Source organism: Phoxinus phoxinus (assembly GCF_949152265.1).
Source record: "Phoxinus phoxinus genome assembly, chromosome: 1".
Classification (NCBI taxonomy): domain Eukaryota; kingdom Metazoa; phylum Chordata; class Actinopteri; order Cypriniformes; family Leuciscidae; genus Phoxinus; species Phoxinus phoxinus.
In genome coordinates, this window is record NC_136876.1 from 29,009,749 (window position 1) to 29,033,404 (window position 23,656).

Below are 23,656 nucleotides of genomic sequence, written 5' to 3' on the forward strand. Positions count from 1 at the left end.
AGGAAGATCAGCAGCACAAACTCAAAAATAAGACGTCAACACAGAATTAATTCACTTTCATGCATTTACTTTATATAATGTAGGCAATGTGACAAGATGAACCACTTGCCTACAGTGATTTGAACAGTGTTACTCCGAGGCGACTTTATAGTGGTGTTTTGGTAGGAGTAATTACAGCTGTAGATGCCCTGACGTGAGACGCCTACATTAACAAGGTCGAAAGTCGCACTAGATACATGTTTCTCGGAGGACACAGATGATCCATTTATGAAGAGGTGGAATTCAGCATTAGCATTGCATCTTGATGTAGGTGTTGTGCATCTGAACTGAATGTTTTCTCCAGGAGAAACGACTGCATGTGTGGAGATCAGGGAAAGAGTGGGCTTCTCCAGGTCACCTGCAAAAGAAATATACATCCATTTAAAATTACTTTTTAAGATGTGATGAAATACATGAAGCTTAATGTGATTTCTATTGCTCATTTCTCCCAAAAAAAATAAGTCAAGATGCATGTTTCGTCAAGAAAAATAATAATTATTCACTTCAGGTTCCTCCATGTAAAGAAATTCCTGAATAGGGCAGTGCAGTGTGGTGGCTGAGCTGAAACCTGATAAGTTGTGTTTCCAGGGGGATCAATATAGTGGTGCACCTCTGAGAGCACATGCAGGACAGGTGAAAAAGTTTGGAGAAGATTTCTTGATTGACTAGCAAGGACTTTTACACATTCAGCTCAAATTCAAACTTGAAGACGAAAATGTTATGAATATTAACTTAAATTAGGTTGATGTAAAATATCAACTTTTAAGTTGAGAATTTAGGTATTGTGTTTCAGCTGGTGAAATGAAGCTTTGTGAAGCACCGGGGCTTTCCCCCTCGACTGTATTGTAAAATGGTTCAATAATCGAAGCTTTTCAACAAGTTTCACACTAAGGACATCTTGTGGTCAAAAGGTGGAAAAGCTGCCTTTCTGGCCCAGAAGATCCAACCATTTTTTTTGATTGTTTCATGTAATAAATCACTTTGTGCTCTGCAAAAAAGCAATACAATTAGGCTAATCTTCGTTATCCATGTGTTAGTGTAGTTCTTACGCAATGTAGTTCTTACGCAATGTATGAACAAACAACTCTATGAATGAATGAATTTATGAAGAAAAAATTATAATAAATGGGGTTGAAGTTGTACAGAAACAATTCTTATGAATCTGCTTTGATCAACAAATGCAGCATAAACTTTAGCCTCAATCCTAATCGTATGAGTTAGGCAAGGCTCATGTAGCCATAGGCTTATATAATCAACATAAAAGAAAATTAATGTGGAATGGTGAAGTGCTTGTAAACTGGGGAGGTGACATTTTATTTTGTGGATAATTTAAGAAATTAAAGATGTTTTATTAAGGAACAGAGGTTTCCATAAAATACGCTAAGAAAAGCGAGGATTAAACTCCAAAATCCGACTTGAATAAACCTAACAAATAAGTTGGGGCTAAAGCGGTTTCATAAAAGGTCATTCAAGTTCATGCAATCCCACTAATTTGATCCAGGTTTATCTATACTGCGTTCCAGTCCACTAGACACGCACTTGCGAACTTCCCTAAGCACTTCCCCTCGGGGGAATCCCTGCTCGCCATTTTGAAGTGCGTTCCACTTCGTGAAGTGGATGAGGGAAGTTTATATGGACAGACCCTTGTTCCCTTAAAAATAAAACATTCTGTGATTACTCACGATAAAAATCTAATGTTTTTAATATAATTTATAATGTTATAATTTCACATTTAATCTCCAAATTAATGTAGAAACAACAAAGACAGTATATTTTTAATATTTGTCTAAAAGGTAGGAAATATAGCCTACAGAAATGTAATAAAGTTATCAAACAGTTTGCACTGTATAAATGTTAAATTATACATAGATTAATCCTTATTAAAGTCACAAATGTTCTTTAATCAAGAGCAGTGAGTGTTTTTCTCTGTTCCCTTTGTTCTTTGATTAACTTTACTGACGGAAAGCTTTATTTGGCTACTGTCCCTTTAAGAGCAGCCGCTGCTGACAGAGACGCGGGTCTCACACGCGCCTCATTCTCTCACAACTCTTCTTTATGTTCATTTAAAACTATTTAACTAATTTAAGAGTGCTCAGTCTACTCTTGAGGATACTCGACAAAACGGACATTTTTGCAGAATTGCGTGCCCTAGTCTAGATAACTGCGTGTGCACGCGTTTCTTAAGCAGCCCGACCTAAGAGGTCGATCATAGATCAAATCGATCCACCATCAAACAGCATATATTTTGTGCTGTTTTATACGACTTGGTGTTTGCAAAACTTACATTTCACAAGAGTATTCTCCATATGTAAATCTTAGGAAGTCGTGCAAATATTTCCATTTTGCTGCTAAACTTCACATTGAACGAGAATGCGCGCCAAATAGGAGCGCAATAATTCTGACCAGATTCTGACTAATATACATTTTTTGACCTAAGAGGTCGATCATAGATCAAATCGATCCACCATCAAACAGTCATTGTGTTTCTATTGGTCAGTGTTAGAGGATCTGTGTAATAACTGAGGCTTAGCCTGACAGTTAGCCTGCCCTGGACCAGGCTACCCAGCATAAGTTGCCAGGGTAACTGAGTTTGAACTATTTTAAGTTTGCTTTATGAAACAGAATCAACTGAACCGACAATAAGTCTGACAAACCAAAATAAGCCTGGCTTGTATTCTAATCTTGTTTTATGGAACAACCCTCAGGACTTGTTCAACAGTGTGAGGGCTAAGTCTATTTCTTTGTTTACTACTACCGAAGAGCATGACACTCGAAACCTGCTCAATGGACTAGTTGCACGTGGCCGCCATTTTGGATTTCTGAACAGTGAGTGTGCGGTTAGACACTTCCGGTTTCGCATTATGCAGGGAGCCGCGGAGAAAGCCGAAAATGACCTTTTATAGTTGTTTATAGAATAAATTATATAACTTAAAATACTACCAAGATCCATATTACTATCACACGAGCCAATGGCAATTAAATGCACGGATGCAAACTGTTCACGAACAGAAGATTGTATTGGACTCATGCTGCATACGCAACAATTATGCCAACTGTAAATATAATTACAACTACGATTAGAGTTGTTAAATAAAATACCCCGTGAACATTCACACGTTTGCCCTGTGATGGGCTACAATTTATTTCCATAAATACTATTTTCTCAATTCTGCGTATATATTTTCACTTACTCGATCAATATTATCATCACATATTTTACATTTACATTTTTAACTGTAGGTAACGTTACCACAAAAATGTACTATAAGTTTGTGTATATTTTACACGTAGTAAAATACTGTATGCGCTGCTTATAAACACCAGGGGCCGTATTCACAAAGAATTTTAAGGCTAAAAGTAGCTCCTAACTGGCGAATTTAGGAGCACTCCTAAAAATAATGGGCGTGTCACTTCTAACTTTAGGACTCCTAATTTTTTTCACTAAGAGTAATTCACGAAGCATTTTAGCCCTAAAAGTAGCACCTAAGCCATCGGTGATGCAGATCCATCCACCAAACCATCAATGCACTCTGTAGACCCCATATTATTCGACAGTTCATAAGTTTTCCTTCACAATTCTCGATGTTGTATCCCAGTGCCGAATTTCCCTTTTATTAGGGCCCGAGCACCGATGGTGCGAGGACACTATTGGAATTGCTCTGTTTATTATTATTATTATTATTATTATTATTAGGGCCCGAGCACCGATGGTGTGAGGACCCTCTTGGAATTGCTCTGTTTATTATTATTATTATTATTATTATTATTATTATTCTTCTCCGCATTTAATCGCATTTTTGAGGGCCTAAACATGCACGAAAACTCACGAAAATTTGCACACGCGTCAGAACTGGCGAAAATTGACATCTGATATGCGTTTCAGAATTGGGCGGGGTAAAATGGCTCGATAGCGCCACCTATAAAGGTTCAACGGAGTGCGCCTCCCGCTACGTTTCACGTACGTGTACGAAATTCGGTACATACATGTAATGACCCAATACCTACAAAAAAGTCTCTTGGAGCATAGCCTTAAACACAACAGGAAGTCAGCCATTTTGAACTTCCTCTCTGATTTTTGTGCAGTTTTTGCCATTTTCAGGCCTCGTACTTTAACGAACTCCTCCTACAGTTTTAATCTGATCATCTTCAAATTTGGTGAGTGTAATCTTAAGGCCTTTGCGACGTTAAATTGCGAAGATCTAGAGTTTTCGTCGAAGGGCGTGTCCTCGGCGGCCTGACAAATTTTGATGTTTCGCCATGAAACAGGAAGTTGCTGTAACTCAGGCAAACAATGTCCAATCTGCCCCAAACTTCACACGTTTGATAAGCGTTCTGTCCTGAACACATGACCATGCTCAAATTCAGTTACAGTCATAGCGCCACCTGCTGGCAACAGGAAGTGACATGTTTAACACTGTTTTGGACTCCTAATAACATATAAAAAATTGCCAGCAAGTGCTAAACATGTTAACAACATACTAGAAACATGCTAAAACATGCTAGCAAACATTAGCTAAGTGCTAAAGCATGCTATTACTGCAATTAAATAGGAATTTGCTGTAACTCAGGCATTGAATGCCCAATCTGCCCCAAACTTCACACGTTTGATAAGAGTTCTGGTCTGAACACATTTACATGAGAATATTCAGTTATAGTAATAGCGCCACCTATTGGCAACAGGAAGTGACATGTTTAACACTGTCATGCTGTACTAGCAACATATTAAATAAACCATTGAGTTATAAACATGTTAGAAACATGTTAAAACATGCTAGCAATTCTTAGCTAAGTGCTAAAGCATGCTAATGCAATGAAAGAGGAAGTTGTTGTTACTCAAGTAGGCAATGTCCAATCTGCCCCAAACTTCACAGGTTTGATAAGAGTTCTGTCCTGAACACATTTACATGAGAATAATCAGTTAGAGTAATAGCGCCACCTGCTGGCAACAGGAAGTGACATGTTTAACACCATTTTGGACTCCTAATAACATAAAAAATTGCCAGCAAGTGCTAAACATGTTAACAACATACAGGAAACATGCTAAAACATGCTAACAAACATTAGCTGAGTGCTAAAGCATGCTATTACTGCAATTAAATAGGAATTTGCTGTAACTCAGGCATTGAATGTTCAATTTGCCCCAATTTCACACGTTTGATAAGAGTTCTGGTCTGAACACATTTACATGAGAGTATTCAGTTATAGTAATAGCGCCACCTACTGGCAACAGGAAGTGACATGTTCAACACTGTGATGTTGTACTAGCAACATATTAAATAAACCATTGAGTTATAAACATGTTAGAAACCTGTTAAAACATGCTAGCAATTCTTAGCTAAGTGCTAAAGCATGCTAATGCAATGAAACAGGAAGTTGTTGTTACTCAAGAAGGCAATGTCCAATCTGCCCCAAACTTCACACGTTTGATAAGAGTCCTGCCCTGAACACATTTACATGACACTTTTCAGTTATAGTAATAGCGCCACCTACTGGCAACAGGAAGTGACATGTTCAACACTGTGATGTTGTACTAGCAACATATTAAATAAACCATTGAGTTATAAACATGTTAGAAACATGTTAAAACATGCTAGCAATTCTTAGCTAAGTGCTAAAGCATGCTAATGCAATGAAACAGGAAGTTGTTGTTACTCAAGAAGGCAATGTCCAATCTGCCCCAAACTTCACACGTTTGATAAGAGTCCTGCCCTGAACACATTTACATGACACTTTTCAGTTATAGTAATAGCGCCACCTACTGGCAACAGGAAGTGACATGTTCAACACTGTGATGTTGTACTAGCAACATATTAAATAAACCATTGAGTTATAAACATGTTAGAAACATGTTAAAACATGCTAGCAATTCTTAGCTAAGTGCTAAAGCATGCTAATGCAATGAAACAGGAAGTTGTTGTTACTCAAGAAGGCAATGTCCAATCGGCCCCAAACTTCACACGTTTGATAAGAGTCCTGCCCTGAACACATCTACATGACACTTTTCAGTTATAGTAATAGCGCCACCTACTGGCAACAGGAAGTGACATGGTTAACACTGTGATGCAGTACTAGCAACATATTAAATATGCCATTGAGCAATAAACATGTTAGAAACATGTTAAAACATGCTAGCAATTCTTAGCTAAGTGCTAAAGCATGCTAATGCAATGAAAGAGGAAGTTGTTGTTACTCAAGAAGGCAATGTCCAATCTGCCCCAAACTTCACACGTTTGATAAGAGTCCTGCCCTGAACACATCTACATGACACTTTTCAGTTATAGTAATAGCGCCACCTACTGGCAACAGGAAGTGACATGTTTAACACTGCGATGCATTACTAGCAACATATTAAATATGCCATTGAGTTATATACATGTTAGAAACATGTTAAAACATGCTAGCAATTCTTAGCTAAGTGCTAAAGCACGCTAATGCAATGAAACGGGAAGTTGTTGTTACTGAAGAAGGCAATGTCAAATCTGCCCCAAACTTCACACGTTTGATAAGAGTCCTGCCCTGAACACATCTACATGACAATTTTAAGTTAAAGTAATTGCGCCACCTACTGTCGACAGGAAGTGACACGTTTTAAACTGTGATGCATTGCTAGCGACATATTTAATATGCCATTGAGTTCTAAACATGCTAGAAACATGCTAAAACATGCTAGCAACACTTATCTGAGTGATAACGCATGCTATTATCCCCATAATAAAGGACATTTTTGTAACTGACTTTGACATACTCCTATATTTACCTACTTAAATGCACAATGCCCACCGTGCTCTGTCTTCCTAAATCCACCGGGTGGCGGTTGGCACGGGTGCGAGGGCCCTTTCATCGCTGCTTGCAGCTTTAATTATTATTATTATTCTTCTTCTCCGCATTTAATCGCATTTTTGAGGGCCTAAACATGCACGAAAACTCACGAAAATTTGCACACGCGTCAGAACTGGCGAAAATTGACATCTGATATGCGTTTCAGAATTGGGCGGGGTAAAATGGCTCGATAGCGCCACCTATAAAGGTTCAACGGAGTGCGCCTCCCGCTACGTTTCACGTACGTGTACGAAATTCGGTACATACATGTAATGACCCAATACCTACAAAAAAGTCTCTTGGAGCATAGCCTTAAACACAACAGGAAGTCAGCCATTTTGAACTTCCTCTCTGATTTTTGTGCAGTTTTTGCCATTTTCAGGCCTCGTACTTTAACGAACTCCTCCTACAGTTTTAATCTGATCATCTTCAAATTTGGTGAGTGTAATCTTAAGGCCTTTGCGACGTTAAATTGCGAAGATCTAGAGTTTTCGTCGAAGGGCGTGTCCTCGGCGGCCTGACAAATTTTGATGTTTCGCCATGAAACAGGAAGTTGCTGTAACTCAGGCAAACAATGTCCAATCTGCCCCAAACTTCACACGTTTGATAAGCGTTCTGTCCTGAACACATGACCATGCTCAAATTCAGTTACAGTCATAGCGCCACCTGCTGGCAACAGGAAGTGACATGTTTAACACTGTTTTGGACTCCTAATAACATATAAAAAATTGCCAGCAAGTGCTAAACATGTTAACAACATACTAGAAACATGCTAAAACATGCTAGCAAACATTAGCTAAGTGCTAAAGCATGCTATTACTGCAATTAAATAGGAATTTGCTGTAACTCAGGCATTGAATGCCCAATCTGCCCCAAACTTCACACGTTTGATAAGAGTTCTGGTCTGAACACATTTACATGAGAATATTCAGTTATAGTAATAGCGCCACCTACTGGCAACAGGAAGTGACATGTTTAACACTGCGATGCATTACTAGCAACATATTAAATATGCCATTGAGTTATATACATGTTAGAAACATGTTAAAACATGCTAGCAATTCTTAGCTAAGTGCTAAAGCACGCTAATGCAATGAAACGGGAAGTTGTTGTTACTGAAGAAGGCAATGTCAAATCTGCCCCAAACTTCACACGTTTGATAAGAGTCCTGCCCTGAACACATCTACATGACAATTTTAAGTTAAAGTAATTGCGCCACCTACTGTCGACAGGAAGTGACACGTTTTAAACTGTGATGCATTGCTAGCGACATATTTAATATGCCATTGAGTTCTAAACATGCTAGAAACATGCTAAAACATGCTAGCAACACTTATCTGAGTGATAACGCATGCTATTATCCCCATAATAAAGGACATTTTTGTAACTGACTTTGACATACTCCTATATTTACCTACTTAAATGCACAATGCCCACCGTGCTCTGTCTTCCTAAATCCACCGGGTGGCGGTTGGCACGGGTGCGAGGGCCCTTTCATCGCTGCTTGCAGCTTTAATTATTATTATTCTTCTTCTTCTCCGCATTTAATCGCATTTTTGAGGGCCTAAACATGCACGAAAACTCACGAAAATTTGCACACGCGTCAGAACTGGCGAAAATTGACATCTGATATGCGTTTCAGAATTGGGCGGGGTAAAATGGCTCGATAGCGCCACCTATAAAGGTTCAACGGAGTGCGCCTCCCGCTACGTTTCACGTACGTGTACGAAATTCGGTACATACATGTAATGACCCAATACCTACAAAAAAGTCTATTGGAGCATAGCCTTAAACACAACAGGAAGTCAGCCATTTTGAACTTCCTCTCTGATTTTTGTGCAGTTTTTGCCATTTTCAGGCCTCGTACTTTAACGAACTCCTCCTACAGTTTTAATCTGATCATCTTCAAATTTGGTGAGTGTAATCTTAAGGCCTTTGCGACGTTAAATTGCGAAGATCTAGAGTTTTCGTCGAAGGGCGTGTCCTCGGCGGCCTGACAAATTTTGATGTTTCGCCATGAAACAGGAAGTTGCTGTAACTCAGGCAAACAATGTCCAATCTGCCCCAAACTTCACACGTTTGATAAGCGTTCTGTCCTGAACACATGACCATGCTCAAATTCAGTTACAGTCATAGCGCCACCTGCTGGCAACAGGAAGTGACATGTTTAACACTGTTTTGGACTCCTAATAACATATAAAAAATTGCCAGCAAGTGCTAAACATGTTAACAACATACTAGAAACATGCTAAAACATGCTAGCAAACATTAGCTAAGTGCTAAAGCATGCTATTACTGCAATTAAATAGGAATTTGCTGTAACTCAGGCATTGAATGCCCAATCTGCCCCAAACTTCACACGTTTGATAAGAGTTCTGGTCTGAACACATTTACATGAGAATATTCAGTTATAGTAATAGCGCCACCTATTGGCAACAGGAAGTGACATGTTTAACACTGTCATGCTGTACTAGCAACATATTAAATAAACCATTGAGTTATAAACATGTTAGAAACATGTTAAAACATGCTAGCAATTCTTAGCTAAGTGCTAAAGCATGCTAATGCAATGAAACAGGAAGTTGTTGTTACTCAAGTAGGCAATGTCCAATCTGCCCCAAACTTCACAGGTTTGATAAGAGTTCTGTCCTGAACACATTTACATGAGAATAATCAGTTAGAGTAATAGCGCCACCTGCTGGCAACAGGAAGTGACATGTTTAACACCATTTTGGACTCCTAATAACATAAAAAATTGCCAGCAAGTGCTAAACATGTTAACAACATACAGGAAACATGCTAAAACATGCTAACAAACATTAGCTGAGTGCTAAAGCATTCTATTACTGCAATTAAATAGGAATTTGCTGTAACTCAGGCATTGAATGTTCAATTTGCCCCAATTTCACACGTTTGATAAGAGTTCTGGTCTGAACACATTTACATGAGAGTATTCAGTTATAGTAATAGCGCCACCTACTGGCAACAGGAAGTGACATGTTCAACACTGTGATGTTGTACTAGCAACATATTAAATAAACCATTGAGTTATAAACATGTTAGAAACCTGTTAAAACATGCTAGCAATTCTTAGCTAAGTGCTAAAGCATGCTAATGCAATGAAACAGGAAGTTGTTGTTACTCAAGAACGCAATGTCCAATCGGCCCCAAACTTCACACGTTTGATAAGAGTCCTGCCCTGAACACATTTACATGACACTTTTCAGTTATAGTAATAGCGCCACCTACTGGCAACAGTAAGTGACATGTTCAACACTGTGATGTTGTACTAGCAACATATTAAATAAACCATTGAGTTATAAACATGTTAGAAACATGTTAAAACATGCTAGCAATTCTTAGCTAAGTGCTAAAGCATGCTAATGCAATGAAACAGGAAGTTGTTGTTACTCAAGAAGGCAATGTCCAATCTGCCCCAAACTTCACACGTTTGATAAGAGTCCTGCCCTGAACACATTTACATGACACTTTTCAGTTATAGTAATAGCGCCACCTACTGGCAACAGGAAGTGACATGTTCAACACTGTGATGTTGTACTAGCAACATATTAAATAAACCATTGAGTTAATAACATGTTAGAAACATGTTAAAACATGCTAGCAATTCTTAGCTAAGTGCTAAAGCATGCTAATGCAATGAAACAGGAAGTTGTTGTTACTCAAGAAGGCAATGTCCAATCTGCCCCAAACTTCACACGTTTGATAAGAGTCCTGCCCTGAACACATCTACATGACACTTTTCAGTTATAGTAATAGCGCCACCTACTGGCAACAGGAAGTGACATGGTTAACACTGTGATGCAGTACTAGCAACATATTAAATATGCCATTGAGCAATAAACATGTTAGAAACATGTTAAAACATGCTAGCAATTCTTAGCTAAGTGCTAAAGCATGCTAATGCAATGAAAGAGGAAGTTGTTGTTACTCAAGAAGGCAATGTCCAATCTGCCCCAAACTTCACACGTTTGATAAGAGTCCTGCCCTGAACACATCTACATGACACTTTTCAGTTATAGTAATAGCGCCACCTACTGGCAACAGGAAGTGACATGTTTAACACTGCGATGCATTACTAGCAACATATTAAATATGCCATTGAGTTATATACATGTTAGAAACATGTTAAAACATGCTAGCAATTCTTAGCTAAGTGCTAAAGCACGCTAATGCAATGAAACGGGAAGTTGTTGTTACTGAAGAAGGCAATGTCAAATCTGCCCCAAACTTCACACGTTTGATAAGAGTCCTGCCCTGAACACATCTACATGACAATTTTAAGTTAAAGTAATTGCGCCACCTACTGTCGACAGGAAGTGACACGTTTTAAACTGTGATGCATTGCTAGCGACATATTTAATATGCCATTGAGTTCTAAACATGCTAGAAACATGCTAAAACATGCTAGCAACACTTATCTGAGTGATAACGCATGCTATTATCCCCATAATAAAGGACATTTTTGTAACTGACTTTGACATACTCCTATATTTACCTACTTAAATGCACAATGCCCACCGTGCTCTGTCTTCCTAAATCCACCGGGTGGCGGTTGGCACGGGTGCGAGGGCCCTTTCATCGCTGCTTGCAGCTTTAATTATTATTATTATTATTATTTTCCGCATTTGATCGCATTTTTGAGGGCCTAAACATGCACGAAAACTCACGAAAATTTGCACACGCGTCAGAACTGGCGAAAATTGACATCTGATATGCGTTTCAGAATTGGGCGGGGTAAAATGGCTCGATAGCGCCACCTATAAAGGTTCAACGGAGTGCGCCTCCCGCTACGTTTCACGTACGTGTACGAAATTCGGTACATACATGTAATGACCCAATACCTACAAAAAAGTCTCTTGGAGCATAGCCTTAAACACAACAGGAAGTCAGCCATTTTGAACTTCCTCTCTGATTTTTGTGCAGTTTTTGGCATTTTCAGGCCTCGTACTTTAACGAACTCCTCCTACAGTTTTAATCTGATCATCTTCAAATTTGGTGAGTGTAATCTTAAGGCCTTTGCGACGTTAAATTGCGAAGATCTAGAGTTTTCGTCGAAGGGCGTGTCCTCGGCGGCCTGACAAATTTTGATGTTTCGCCATGAAACAGGAAGTTGCTGTAACTAAGGCAAACAATGTCCAATCTGCCCCAAACTTCACACGTTTGATAAGCGTTCTGTCCTGAACACATGACCATGCTCAAATTCAGTTACAGTCATAGCGCCACCTGCTGGCAACAGGAAGTGACATGTTTAACACCGTTTTGGACTCCTAATTAACATATACAAAATTGCCAGCAAGTGCTAAACATGTTAACACCATACTAGAAACATGCTAAAACATGCTAGCAAACATTAGCTAAGTGCTAAAGCATGCTATTACTGCAATTAAATAGGAATTTGCTGTAACTCAGGCATTGAATGCCCAATCTGCCCCAAACTTCACACGTTTGATAAGAGTTCTGTCCTGAACACATTTACATGAGAATATTCAGTTATAGTAATAGCGCCACCTATTGGCAACAGGAAGTGACATGTTTAACACTGTGATGCTGTACTAGCAACATATTAAATAAACCATTGAGTTATAAACATGTTAGAAACATGTTAAAACATGCTAGCAATTCTTAGCTAAGTGCTAAAGCATGCTAATGCAATGAAACAGGAAGTTGTTGTTACTCAAGTAGGCAATGTCCAATCTGCCCCAAACTTCACAGGTTTGATAAGAGTCCTGCCCTGAACACATCTACATGAGAATAATCAGTTAGAGTAATAGCGCCACCTGCTGGCAACAGGAAGTGTCATGTTTAACACCATTTTGGACTCCTAATAACATATAAAAAATTGCCAGCAAGTGCTGAACATGTTAACAACACACGGGAACCATGCTAAAACATGCTAACAAACATTAGCTAAGTGCTAAAGCATGCTATTCCTGCAATTAAATAGGAATTTGCTGTCAGGCATTGAATGTTCAATTTGCCCCAATTTCACACGTTTGATAAGAGTTCTGCCCTGAACACATCTACATGACACTTTTCAGTTATAATAATAGCGCCACCTACTGGCAACAGGAAGTGACATGGTTAACACTGTGATGCAGTACTAGCAACATATTAAATATGCCATTGAGTAATAAACATGTTAGAAACCTGTTAAAACATGCTAGCAATTCTTAGCTAAGTGCTAAAGCATGCTAATGCAATGAAACGGGAAGTTATTGTTACTGAAGAAGACAATGTCCAATCTGCCCCAAACTTCACATGTTTGATAAGAGTCCTGCCCTGAACACATCTACATGACAATTTTAAGTTAAAGTAATAGCGCCACCTACTGTCGACAGGAAGTGACACGTTTTAAACTGTGATGCATTGCTAGCGACATATTTAATATGCCATTGAGTTCTAAACATGCTAGAAACATGCTAAAACATGCTAGCAACACTTATCTGAGTGATAACGCATGCTATTATACCCATGATAAAGGACATTTTTGTAACTGACTTTGACATACTACTCCTATTTTTACCTACTTAAATGCACATTGCCCACCGTGCTCTGTCTTCCTAAAGCCACCGGGTGGCGGTGGCACGGGTGCGAGGGCCCTTTCATCGCTGCTTGCAGCTTTAATTTTATTTGTATTTTTTTCAGCACCAACTGGGCCAGCAGCAGTAACTGATCCTGCGTCCAGTTGGGCTTTCTTTTCCGTTTTGGCGAGTTCATAATCCACCGTCATTTAACTATTACATTACTTAAATAGGAGCAATATTTCCTTGCTTTAAGTAGTCTATTTAGGCTAATAGGATGTCAATTAACCAAGCAAGTGTTAATGCAAGTGTCGTTTTTCATTATTAGGCAAGTGGCGGTTTTCATTAGGGTATTAGGCTACCTAGATTTAATTTAATTTAATTCACAACTTCTCTCTCTCTCTCTCTCTCTCTCTCTCTCTCTCTCTCTCTCTCTCTCTCTCTCTCTCTCTCTCTCTCTCTCTCTCTCTCTCTCTTTTTAGAATTACACTTCGGGGCATGCACAAACATGTCATTATATATGCATTGGTTAGGCAAGTCACCTCTCTTGAATCCTAAATACACTCATTGTGAAAAATTATCTCTATGGAACTCGGTCGCTGTTTTCTCTTGCTCTCGCTGTCTACCGTTCTCGCTGTCAGATCACCGGAAGTACTGGCCCGCACACTCAGGGTTCGAACCATAGAGCTGGTAAGTCCCGCCCCCTCCGTAAAACCCCGCTGGACCTCAAAGTTGAAAAACCGTCAATGCAAGTGAATGGGAGAAAATAATTATTTTCTGGTCCTGTTTGAATTGTGCCATGAATGTGAACATATGTTGTCTGTGAATTTTTTTATATAATCTTTCGTGTGAAGAATGCTACAATTTAGCGGGTAGAAGTTTGATACGGGTAGACTTTGTGTGAGAGCACTTTGTGGACTACAACTCTTCGCTGCTGTCGACGCGTTTGAAACGTCAACACCACTAGCTCACGGCTCTAGCTCACGGATCCCGCTAGACATGGCTGTGTCTTTGGTGCACTTCACCGCCTTCTTTCAGGGAGAGGACAAAATCGTTGAGGTTGGCGAAAACCACGGGTAAGTCAACTTTATGGGGTGACGTCACATAGGCGACATGTAGTCTTTCTCGTTATGTCTTTTCCACAACTGCTAGCCGACGAATCATGCCATATACTGTCAAACTTGTAACATGAAAGATTATATAAAAAATTCACAGACAACATATGTTCACATTCATGGCACAATTCGAACGGGATCAGAAAATAATTATTTTCTCCCATTCACTTGCATTGACGGTTTTTCAACTTTGAGGTCCAGCGGGGTTTTACGGAGGGGGCGGGACTTACCAGCTCTATAGACAGTATATAAGAGTTCGAACGTCAACGGTCGCCATTTTGTGCACGGAGCGAATTGGTTCGCGCTATTTTTGAATCTGAATACGAAGCAGTCACATGACTGTGTGTGGAAACGAAGCTTCGGACGTCATAGATCACGTGGTTATGGCAAAACGAACCAAGTTCCGATACACTGCTTCAATGTTTCGTTTTTTTGATACAAGCTACGAAGGCTCTGTGCCGAACGTGACATTGTCACCATTATGTTCAGTTAATAGAATTTCAGTTGTTTTCTTTCATCACCTGTGTTTCCCTGTCTGTTTCCCGCCACCAATCTTACCATGGACACTGATCACTTCCTCACAGCTGCCTGTGGTTTGTTCATCACCACTGTGTATTTAGTTCTTGCCTGTATTCAGTTCAGTGTCCGGTATTGTTTGTCCATGTCTAACCCGATCTCCTGTTCCTGAGTTTATATTATTAAAGCGTTTGAAGTTATCTTCCTCTTCTACCTCATTGCGACGAGCCGTGACACACATCACTAGTTTTTAGCTTATTTGATGGAATTTGTTACAGTAGGCTACTGAATGATGCTAAGCTTTGTATGATTTGTGTTGACCATTTATTTGAGTTTGAAAGGTGTGTTTTAAGTTGGTTAACATTTATAATTTTGTGTTTTAAGTTTGTTAACATTTATAATTTATTGTCAAGGCATTTGATTTAGTTGATTGCACTGTAGTTAATATGGTCATGGAGAATGAGATGTTAATTGTTAGTTTAAATAATATCTTTATTTATATGAACGTAGGCCTATTTGTTTTGTTTCAATTCATCTTTGAAAGATGATCAACCTCCTGAAGCTACTGCAACTACTGCTTTTACTATTGCTTCTGCCAATAGCTCTGCAAACAAAATTAAATAAAAAACAGTAAAGCTCAATGAGTTGTTCTCTTGCATCCTTTATAGTCTGAATGCCATCTCAAGTTTCGGCAAAGGTGAAACTAAATTCTGGAAAACTTGACAATGCAAAATATTTGACTTACCTCCTGAACAAACAACACCAGCATCTTTACCATGATTACAGTAGTTATTTCCTAGTCCTCTGTGTGAACATTGTATGAGGTTTCCTTCACCACCTGAACATCCAACATCATCCAGCCAGATCGATCCTTGGCCTTGACCAAAGGCGGCACGTTGAGGAGCACTGATGGCTGAGCCACACTGTAACTGTCTGCACACCACAGCAGCATCATTCACGTCCCAGTAATCATCACACACGGTTCCCCACTGGCCTTCATACTGGATCTCCACTCTTCCACAGCATGAATCAGAGCCACTGACCAATCTTATGTCTGGTAGCTTGTCTTAAAAATGTAAGAACAATATGATTAAAAACGATGTTGTAAGTATTTGTATACTTGTATGCGTTTGACATTGTTTTGAGCCAACCAAACGTGCATAGCCCCGTTGCTTTCTCTCATTTTTTTATACAATTATTATTTGGGGCCAAACACTACAAGCTTATGTTGTTTTTAATTAGTTTGGTACTTTTTTCATCACAAGCAAAACAGCAAATATGCCCTTTTAGATCTGGATAAAACATATATACTTTTACCCTGTAAGCAGACGACACCTGCATCTTCTTGATGACCGCAGTTATGTTCTCCAATAGGACGGTGTGGACACTGTGTGAGGGATAATTCACTTCCTGAACATTCCACATCATCTAACCAGATCGGATCACTTCCCTGGCCAAAATATGCATCAGATTTTGCACTATCAGCTCTTCCACATCCCAAGTGTCTGCACACCACGGCAGCATCTTTAATGTCCCAGGAATCATCGCACACTGTTCCCCACCGGCCATCATGAAGGATCTCAACTCTCCCAGAGCAGTCATTATTACCATTCACAAGCCTGATACTAAATCCACCTAAAAAATCCAATATGATACAAACATCTTTTAACATGCTAAACTTGCAGACTAGCCAAAACAGTCATGTTTCAAATGTAACAGATCTGATTTTTTTTTAAAAGTGACTACTACTGTTACTTACCAGCTACAGAAAATAGAGCACTGGCTGTTGAGATGAAAAACAGCGACATTTAAAAACATTGTAGACTCATAACAAAATTGTAAGATTGATAGGCAAATATAGGTTAATTAGGATACATTATCCCAGTCATCTTAATTGCTAAAAGTGTCCCCATTAACCTGAATTCACCCCTATATAATGAGATAATAATTTGAATAAAACATAGGCCTATTTAAATAAAAAATATGTGTTGCATATCAACTGAGAAATTAGAATGTTGTCTGTAAATACATAAACAGCTGAATTAGTTCCATGTGTGCGGTGCCATAGCAGAACTGCTGTGACTGGCAGGAAAGGGTTTATGACTCTGTGGCCAAATGTAGTTCTTCCTCTTAATGATTCCTTTAAGGGATCCTTAAAAAAAGCTCTGGTTTGTTAAAATAATGACTGCATTCACATACAAATGAAAGAAATATATGTTTCTGTCTGAGCCGTTATATCATTTTAGGTCATTGAACAGGTTATTTTCATGAGCAGTCAGTAATGGTGAATTTTAAAATCAATGAATCAAATGTATGTAATCAAAAAAATAATTACAAAGAAACAGCAAGTTAAATTAAACATAAAATTTAAAGTACAAAGACTAAAATCCAATAATCTTTGTTTTATTTACACATAAGCCACTAGTTTCAGTTCAGTTTCAGAAATAACAAGTGGTAAAGGCACTGATAAACATTCTTCATTCAAATGTGTAGGAAATATATCTTACAAAGTTAATAAACTTGAACTAAACTGTTTAATTTGAATAATAATTAAAAAAAATATATATTTGTATTAATATTGTTACAAACATGAATGTTCCATCATGAAATTGCAATCTCCATCTGTAATAAAAAATGGGAAATGCAAAGACTGAAAATTGAATTTACCCAATATCAAAGTAAGAAGAGAAGGTCTTGGCATCCTTGTGTTGTTTCAAAAAGCACTTAAGATGTGTGTGTATATCTCCGCTTCTTTCAAGACAAACAAAACCAAAACTGTAGTCACTTCTTTTTTTTAACCATAAAGAAAGCAAAAAAAAAAAAGACATTGAGATTCCTTTTTTTTAACCCAGCCTTTTCCGAAAATGTCTATTCACCAATTTTTTCTTTTAAGACAAGAATTTCATTCCAAACAGATATTCACAATGACATGACAAGCTGAACATTACCTAGTTTTAACTTAAAATGACCTTGAAATCATTCATCATCACTCACTATTAGAAAGCTGTTAATCGGATTAGCCTATTATCAGGTTTTAAAAATTACGAGGATGCCAAAAGCATTCCTATATTTAAGAGGTAACTTTCTGGCTCATACGTTATTATTATTATGAGTTACAGTTAAAAGATCTGTCCATGTAGGCTATTTTTCACTGAATTGAAGATTGTACCCCTAAACTAAGCAAATTGTTCCACACATTGTTTTCAGCAGGGGTTCAATCTTCAGCTGGCTGGCACCATTGGTTCAGAAACCATTGTTTGTGTTTTGTGTCCCTCCCTCTCTAGCTCATTTATCATGCATCTGTTGATATGATTATGTTCTTTTGCATGATTGGCGTTTTAGAGAATTTTATCCCAATTAAACCAGTCAAATGGCCGTGATCAGACTGGCTGCTTACTGACGCTTTGCTGGGCTCAATCCAGTCAGGCGCGGCTGAACTGCGAGTATAACGCTGGTAGATGCTGTAACTACATGATGGTCGTGAAATGCATGTTTTTTTCATTGACAGCAAATGCAATAAAGCCAAAGTTTTATGCAAAATGTTAGTTTTTATGTTTCTATGTTTTTATTGTAAAATATATAAGATAAAGATAAATGGCATGACTGCATTTCAAATGATCTCTGCAAAGAAGTGAAATTAGGTATTTAGGCTATGAGAATTGCTCCGGGGAATAGAGAAACCATGTCAGATATGCAGTTCATATCAGTTCAATAGCATTCAGTGGGATATCCAAATCACTGTGATTTTGCAGGATCCAGAGAATAGCTCTGTTCTCAGAAAAACAAGTTAACACTGTTAAAGCTGTGATGCAAATTAGAGGAAGTGTCCTTTTGGTCACAGTGTGCGAGTGTGTAACAGGGTGTCAGCATGTTCGGCATTTCCTTGTACACAACTGAAAACTGAACTTCAGAGGAAACCTAAATGGTCATTGTACAGAGTACAAGCATTAGACGATTTAAACTGTATTTTAATTTAAATGAATAATTTATTTAACCAGTGGGCATCATGATAGAAGGCAGACAGCACACAGTAACTCATTAGCGGGAGTCTTACACACAACCAACAATTGAGGGAGGAAGACACACAGCAGAGCGGAAGTGGCTAAATGTGTCCACTAAATGGATACAGCTATCTCTCTCTCTCTCTCTCTCTCTCTCTCTCTCTCTCTCTCTCTCTCTGGTTTCTTCTTAACAGAACACATCATGAGAAGCTGTCAAAAAAACTTAATATACTTTTTAACAAATTTATTAGACTTCTTTTTGCTCCAAATTTAAAATCAGTAATAGCCTACCTTTCAACAAATAACTCTTAATAAAGTCTTTAGTTATTGTCCACCATAATTCTCTGTTCAGTAATATTGACATAGTCCTGTTCTGAATCATCTGTTTCTACATTGACATAGTCCTGTTCAGAGTCATCCTGATCTACATTTACATAGTCTTGTTCAGAGTCAGAGTTGACATCTCCAGCATCCATATCTACAATCTCATAGTCGTTATCAGCATTTTCTTCATTTTGGTCTGAATGGAGCACATCTGGCATATTAACTGCATCTTGGGAAACAAAGAACATTAAAAAGGTATTATAATATTTGCAGGCTCACAAAATAAAGGTAAAGGACATCATGTACATCTTTCTCACCATTTGAACAGGAGTATATTTGGATTTTCTTTTGTTTTTTTCTCCTCTTTACCAGGAAGATAATCAGCAGTGCAGACAAAATGAGCAGTACAGCTGTTACCACAGCACCAATGATAACAACTGAAGAAGCTGGAAGAGAGATTTTAGTACATTATTTAACGGCTTATTACGTTTCTGCTGAAAGAATCAGTGTTTTTGAACAAATTTGTTGAATGACTGATTCAACTCTCTCATAAATCAAGGTCTGGTCACATTTATCATTGATCGGAAATTGTGACTGTGAAATCAGACATTTCAATAATAATGGGAGTTTAGTGTGATGGCACAAAAAATGCAGCTCATTTTGCTCGTGTTCAAGTTGATCACACAAATTGAAACGTGCACAGACAAGCAGAGTGATACAAACAATGAAAAATTTCAGTGCTGTTATAAGCATACTTGAAAATAAAAACTTTGATCAAGGTAAAACTGAAATTGTCAAACCTGAGCACACGACTCCAGCATCTTTACTGTGATCACAATCATGTCCATTCTCATGTGAGCAATTTGAGATGAATGACTCGTTGCCCAAACAATTGACAAATTTCATCCAGGATTGGCCCCTTCCTACCCCAAAAAGAGCCTGACTGTGTGCACTGATAGGTCTTCCACATCCCAGCTGTCTGCACACCACAGCAGCATCAATAATGTCCCAGGAGTCATCACACACTGTTCCCCACTGGCCATTATTCAAGACCTCAACTGTCCCAAAGCAGCCGTCTAAACCATTGACCAGTTGAATGACTTGACCTCCTGAAAATCAAAGGAAATTTTCAACTCACGTGTAAATATAGGCTATAGAGGACAATCTTTATTCTTGTGATCCTCAAATAAAACTGCTGCTGTTTGCTTTAAAGGGACGGTTCATTCAAAGTGAACATTCTGTCATCATTCACATTCCTAATTTAGTTTCAAACATGTAGAACTTACTGTGGAACACAAAAATAGAAATCTCCTGGCAATTGTGAAAAATTAAGAAGTAAATGAAGACAGGCTGTCAAGCACCAAAGGTATCATAAAAGCCAATATGTCTTGCGTACCATATTCCAAGTCCTCTGAAGTCATTTGAAAAAGGTTTCATGAGAGGTCATGTGATTGATGTCTTTTGAGTCTGATCTTTTCAAAAAATCGATTAATTTACAAAACCAGTTTGAATGATTAATTCATGAATCTGAATGACCCAGTTCTCAAGTTTTGACAGCAGTTAACAGCTCACTGGAGGTCAATATTATCAGTGGATAATGACTGAAATTTCAGTATGTTCCACACACAAAGATATCGTATGGTTTCAGACTTGAACCATAGCACGCAAGTTGTATGGACTTCTATTAAAGGAGAACTCCGGTCAATTTTAACATTGAGCTCAATTTTTAGTAAATTTGGAGTGCTGTCAATACAGAGAACAACGACAAAAATCGGTGTTGCCTACACCGTGTTATCCTCTTTTTAAAATTTGCACCCTATTGACTTGAATGGGGCAAGTTTTAAACCTGCTTTTAGCCTCTTAACATCCTTAATGTTTCATTACAAGTGCCCAGCCATGTTGAGTGATTCCTTCAGAGTGAACATGGTGAATCTGACTGCAGTAGATGTGAAAGATATGAATAAAAATGATGTTATATCAGCCAGCGCACATACCTGTATTTAGTTCCTGTTTTCGGTCGAAGTCCAAAGTAGTCGATTGTCGAGTTGAAGCGCATAGGTTTAGTTACTTAGATCACGCGCGTGAACTCGACAATCGACTACTTTGGACTTCGACCGAAAACAGGAACTAAATACAGGTATGTGCGCTGGCTGATATAACATAATTTTTATTCATATCTTTCACATCTACTGCAGTCAGATTCACTCGTGTTCACTCTGAAGGAGTCACTCAACATGGCTGGGCACTTGTAATGAAACATTAAGGATGTTAAGAGGCTAAAAGCAGGTTTAAAACTTGCCCCATTCAAGTCAATAGGGTGCAAATTTTAAAAAGAGGATAACACGGTGTAGGCAACACCGATTTTTGTCGTTGTTCTCTGTATTGACAGCACTCCAAATTTACTAAAAATTGAGCTCAATGTTAAAATTGACCGGAGTTCTCCTTTAAGATATTTTTGCATTTTTAAGCTTGAAAACTTCAAGCTCTCAAATCTTCCCCTTCCATTGCAATTGCATGTAAAAAAAGCAACCAGCACAGACTTCAAAATGTCTTCTTTTGTATTTCACAGAAGAAATCATTTAGGTTTGGAACACGTCTAATAACTACGAGTGAACTATTAGTTTAACAACAATAGAGTAGAAATAGTCATGTTTATCAAAGCTTTTGCAACGCTGAGAGGATCACTTACCAGTAAACAGGTAATCGTTTAAAACTACAGCTGTCAAAGAGAAAACATAGGGAGTTGTTTTATTAGAATGTATCACAACGATTTTATGTAAATAATAAAACAAGTGGTTTAGTGGCATCTTACATTTTCCTTGGTAACCTAAATAAAAATGGCTTTTTATGTCTGACCACACTTAACATTAGACACACTTTTTAACATTAGTTAATGCACTGTGAACTAACATGAATTTGAACAGTTGTATTTTTATTCACTAACATTAACAAAGATGAACAAATACTATAACAAATGTATTGCTCATGGTTAGTTCACGTTGGGTAATACATTAACTAATGCCAACAGATGAAACCTTATTTTAAAGTGTTACCATCACAATGAATAAATTGATGGTATAAATTTGAAAAATGTTTACCTAGTGTGAAATCAAGAAGTGGTCTCAGCATTTCGGTTCTTTCATCGATTGGTGTGTGATGTCTATATATCTGCTGCTCTTCACATGTCTAAATAAGACCCTGTGAGTCACACAGACACTAGTTCCGTTTTACTGTTACAGCCGTTCATACTGTTACAACACTTCAGCTTCTGGGAAAGTAAATCATAAGAAATGCCTTAGTATAATTGTTTATTCAGAAATGATCCTCAGCATGTAACCACTGAGAGCTGAAATGATACTCTCCTGCACTAAATGTGCAACACTATTTTCACTTCAACCTTTCAGCATTCTGCCCACTGACGTGAACTTTAACATGCTAGTCAGTGTGCACTTGCATTTTTTTTTTTTTTGCAAATAATTGTTATTTATAACGAGACCAACTTTTCTTCAAATATGCAAATATCTCTTTTAGGGCTTGTGCTCTTAATGTGCTGCTGCACTTTGACATCAGCACATTTTTCACACATTTAGGGTTTCTAAAACTTGTGGTTAAAAGTGTGCAGGCCTATTTAAAGCCACACCACCGGCTACTGAATGCAGCCTATGTGCATTAACCCTTTAAGTTCAGCAGAACTGAATTATAAGTACAATTCAGCCTACTTGTATACTGTAAGTCAAAGATAACCATTAAGCCACACCAACATGGAGGAGCTATCAGAAAACGGTTGTATTGAAAGCCTGTCATATAAAAACCTGATATGAGAGAGAGGCAGGGCAAATGCCCTGATGTTACTCACCACTATCTGTCATGGTATCCACTTGCATCGCCCTGAACTTCTGCAGCAGAGCAACTGTTGAAGGGTAGGAATATAAAGAGAAGTCTAATATCACAACTATTGAGAGTGACCCAATAGAGTGTTAAACATCCCTAAACCTATTTCGTCAACCTTAACCATTATCTGAGGTCAATGATAAGAATGTTGTCTGGGCACAATTATTGGATCTGTTTTTAGGATACAGGCCTCATTACGTTTGTACCACCACTGGATGTCTATAGCAGAGCACTAAAGTATTTAACATATATGGGGAAATTATATACAGTATTGTTGTATATATATTAATGTATGTGTATTAGAAATGTAGGATTAGTCGTTTCTTTAAACAAGCTGACAGGAATCCAAGCTTTTCAGCAGAATCAAATGAAACGGACAGTACTGCGCAACTGGAGGTGGCTTGAGTAT

General features: G+C 38.2%; 2 protein-coding genes across 2 annotated transcripts in view; both read right to left on the minus strand.

Annotated features, from left to right (window-relative positions):
* LOC307010102 (scavenger receptor cysteine-rich domain-containing protein DMBT1) overlaps positions 1-23,656 on the minus strand; it is a 34,239-nt gene that overhangs the window by 1,433 nt on the left and 9,150 nt on the right. Inside the window, exons 9-13 of the mRNA XM_079634492.1 lie at positions 23,213-23,266; positions 16,791-16,814; positions 16,349-16,666; positions 15,777-16,097; positions 110-397 (exon numbers count right to left, since the gene is read on the minus strand). Coding sequence (XP_079490618.1) covers positions 110-397; positions 15,777-16,097; positions 16,349-16,666; positions 16,791-16,814; positions 23,213-23,266 — 1,005 coding nt within the window. The remainder of the gene's footprint in view (positions 1-109; positions 398-15,776; positions 16,098-16,348; positions 16,667-16,790; positions 16,815-23,212; positions 23,267-23,656) is intronic.
* LOC307008397 (uncharacterized protein) lies at positions 18,602-23,259 on the minus strand. Its single transcript, XM_079631153.1, has 6 exons — positions 23,213-23,259; positions 22,455-22,624; positions 22,046-22,075; positions 20,157-20,465; positions 19,674-19,802; positions 18,602-19,585 (listed from the first exon to the last, which is right to left on the minus strand). Exons 2-6 carry the CDS (start codon positions 22,483-22,485, stop codon positions 19,353-19,355), a joined length of 732 nt encoding a protein of 243 aa, XP_079487279.1. The 5' UTR covers positions 22,486-22,624; positions 23,213-23,259; the 3' UTR covers positions 18,602-19,352.

Coding starts and splice junctions, on each gene's coding strand:
- LOC307008397 (XM_079631153.1), bottom strand. CDS start 22,485: ATGCTGAGACCACTTCTTGATTTCACACTAG. Junction 19,803..20,156: donor TGCTGGAGTCGTGTGCTCAG/GTTTGACAATTT, acceptor TCTCTCTTCCAG/CTTCTTCAGTTGTTATCATT. Junction 19,586..19,673: donor AATATACTCCTGTTCAAATG/GTGAGAAAGATG, acceptor TTGTTTCCCAAG/ATGCAGTTAATATGCCAGAT.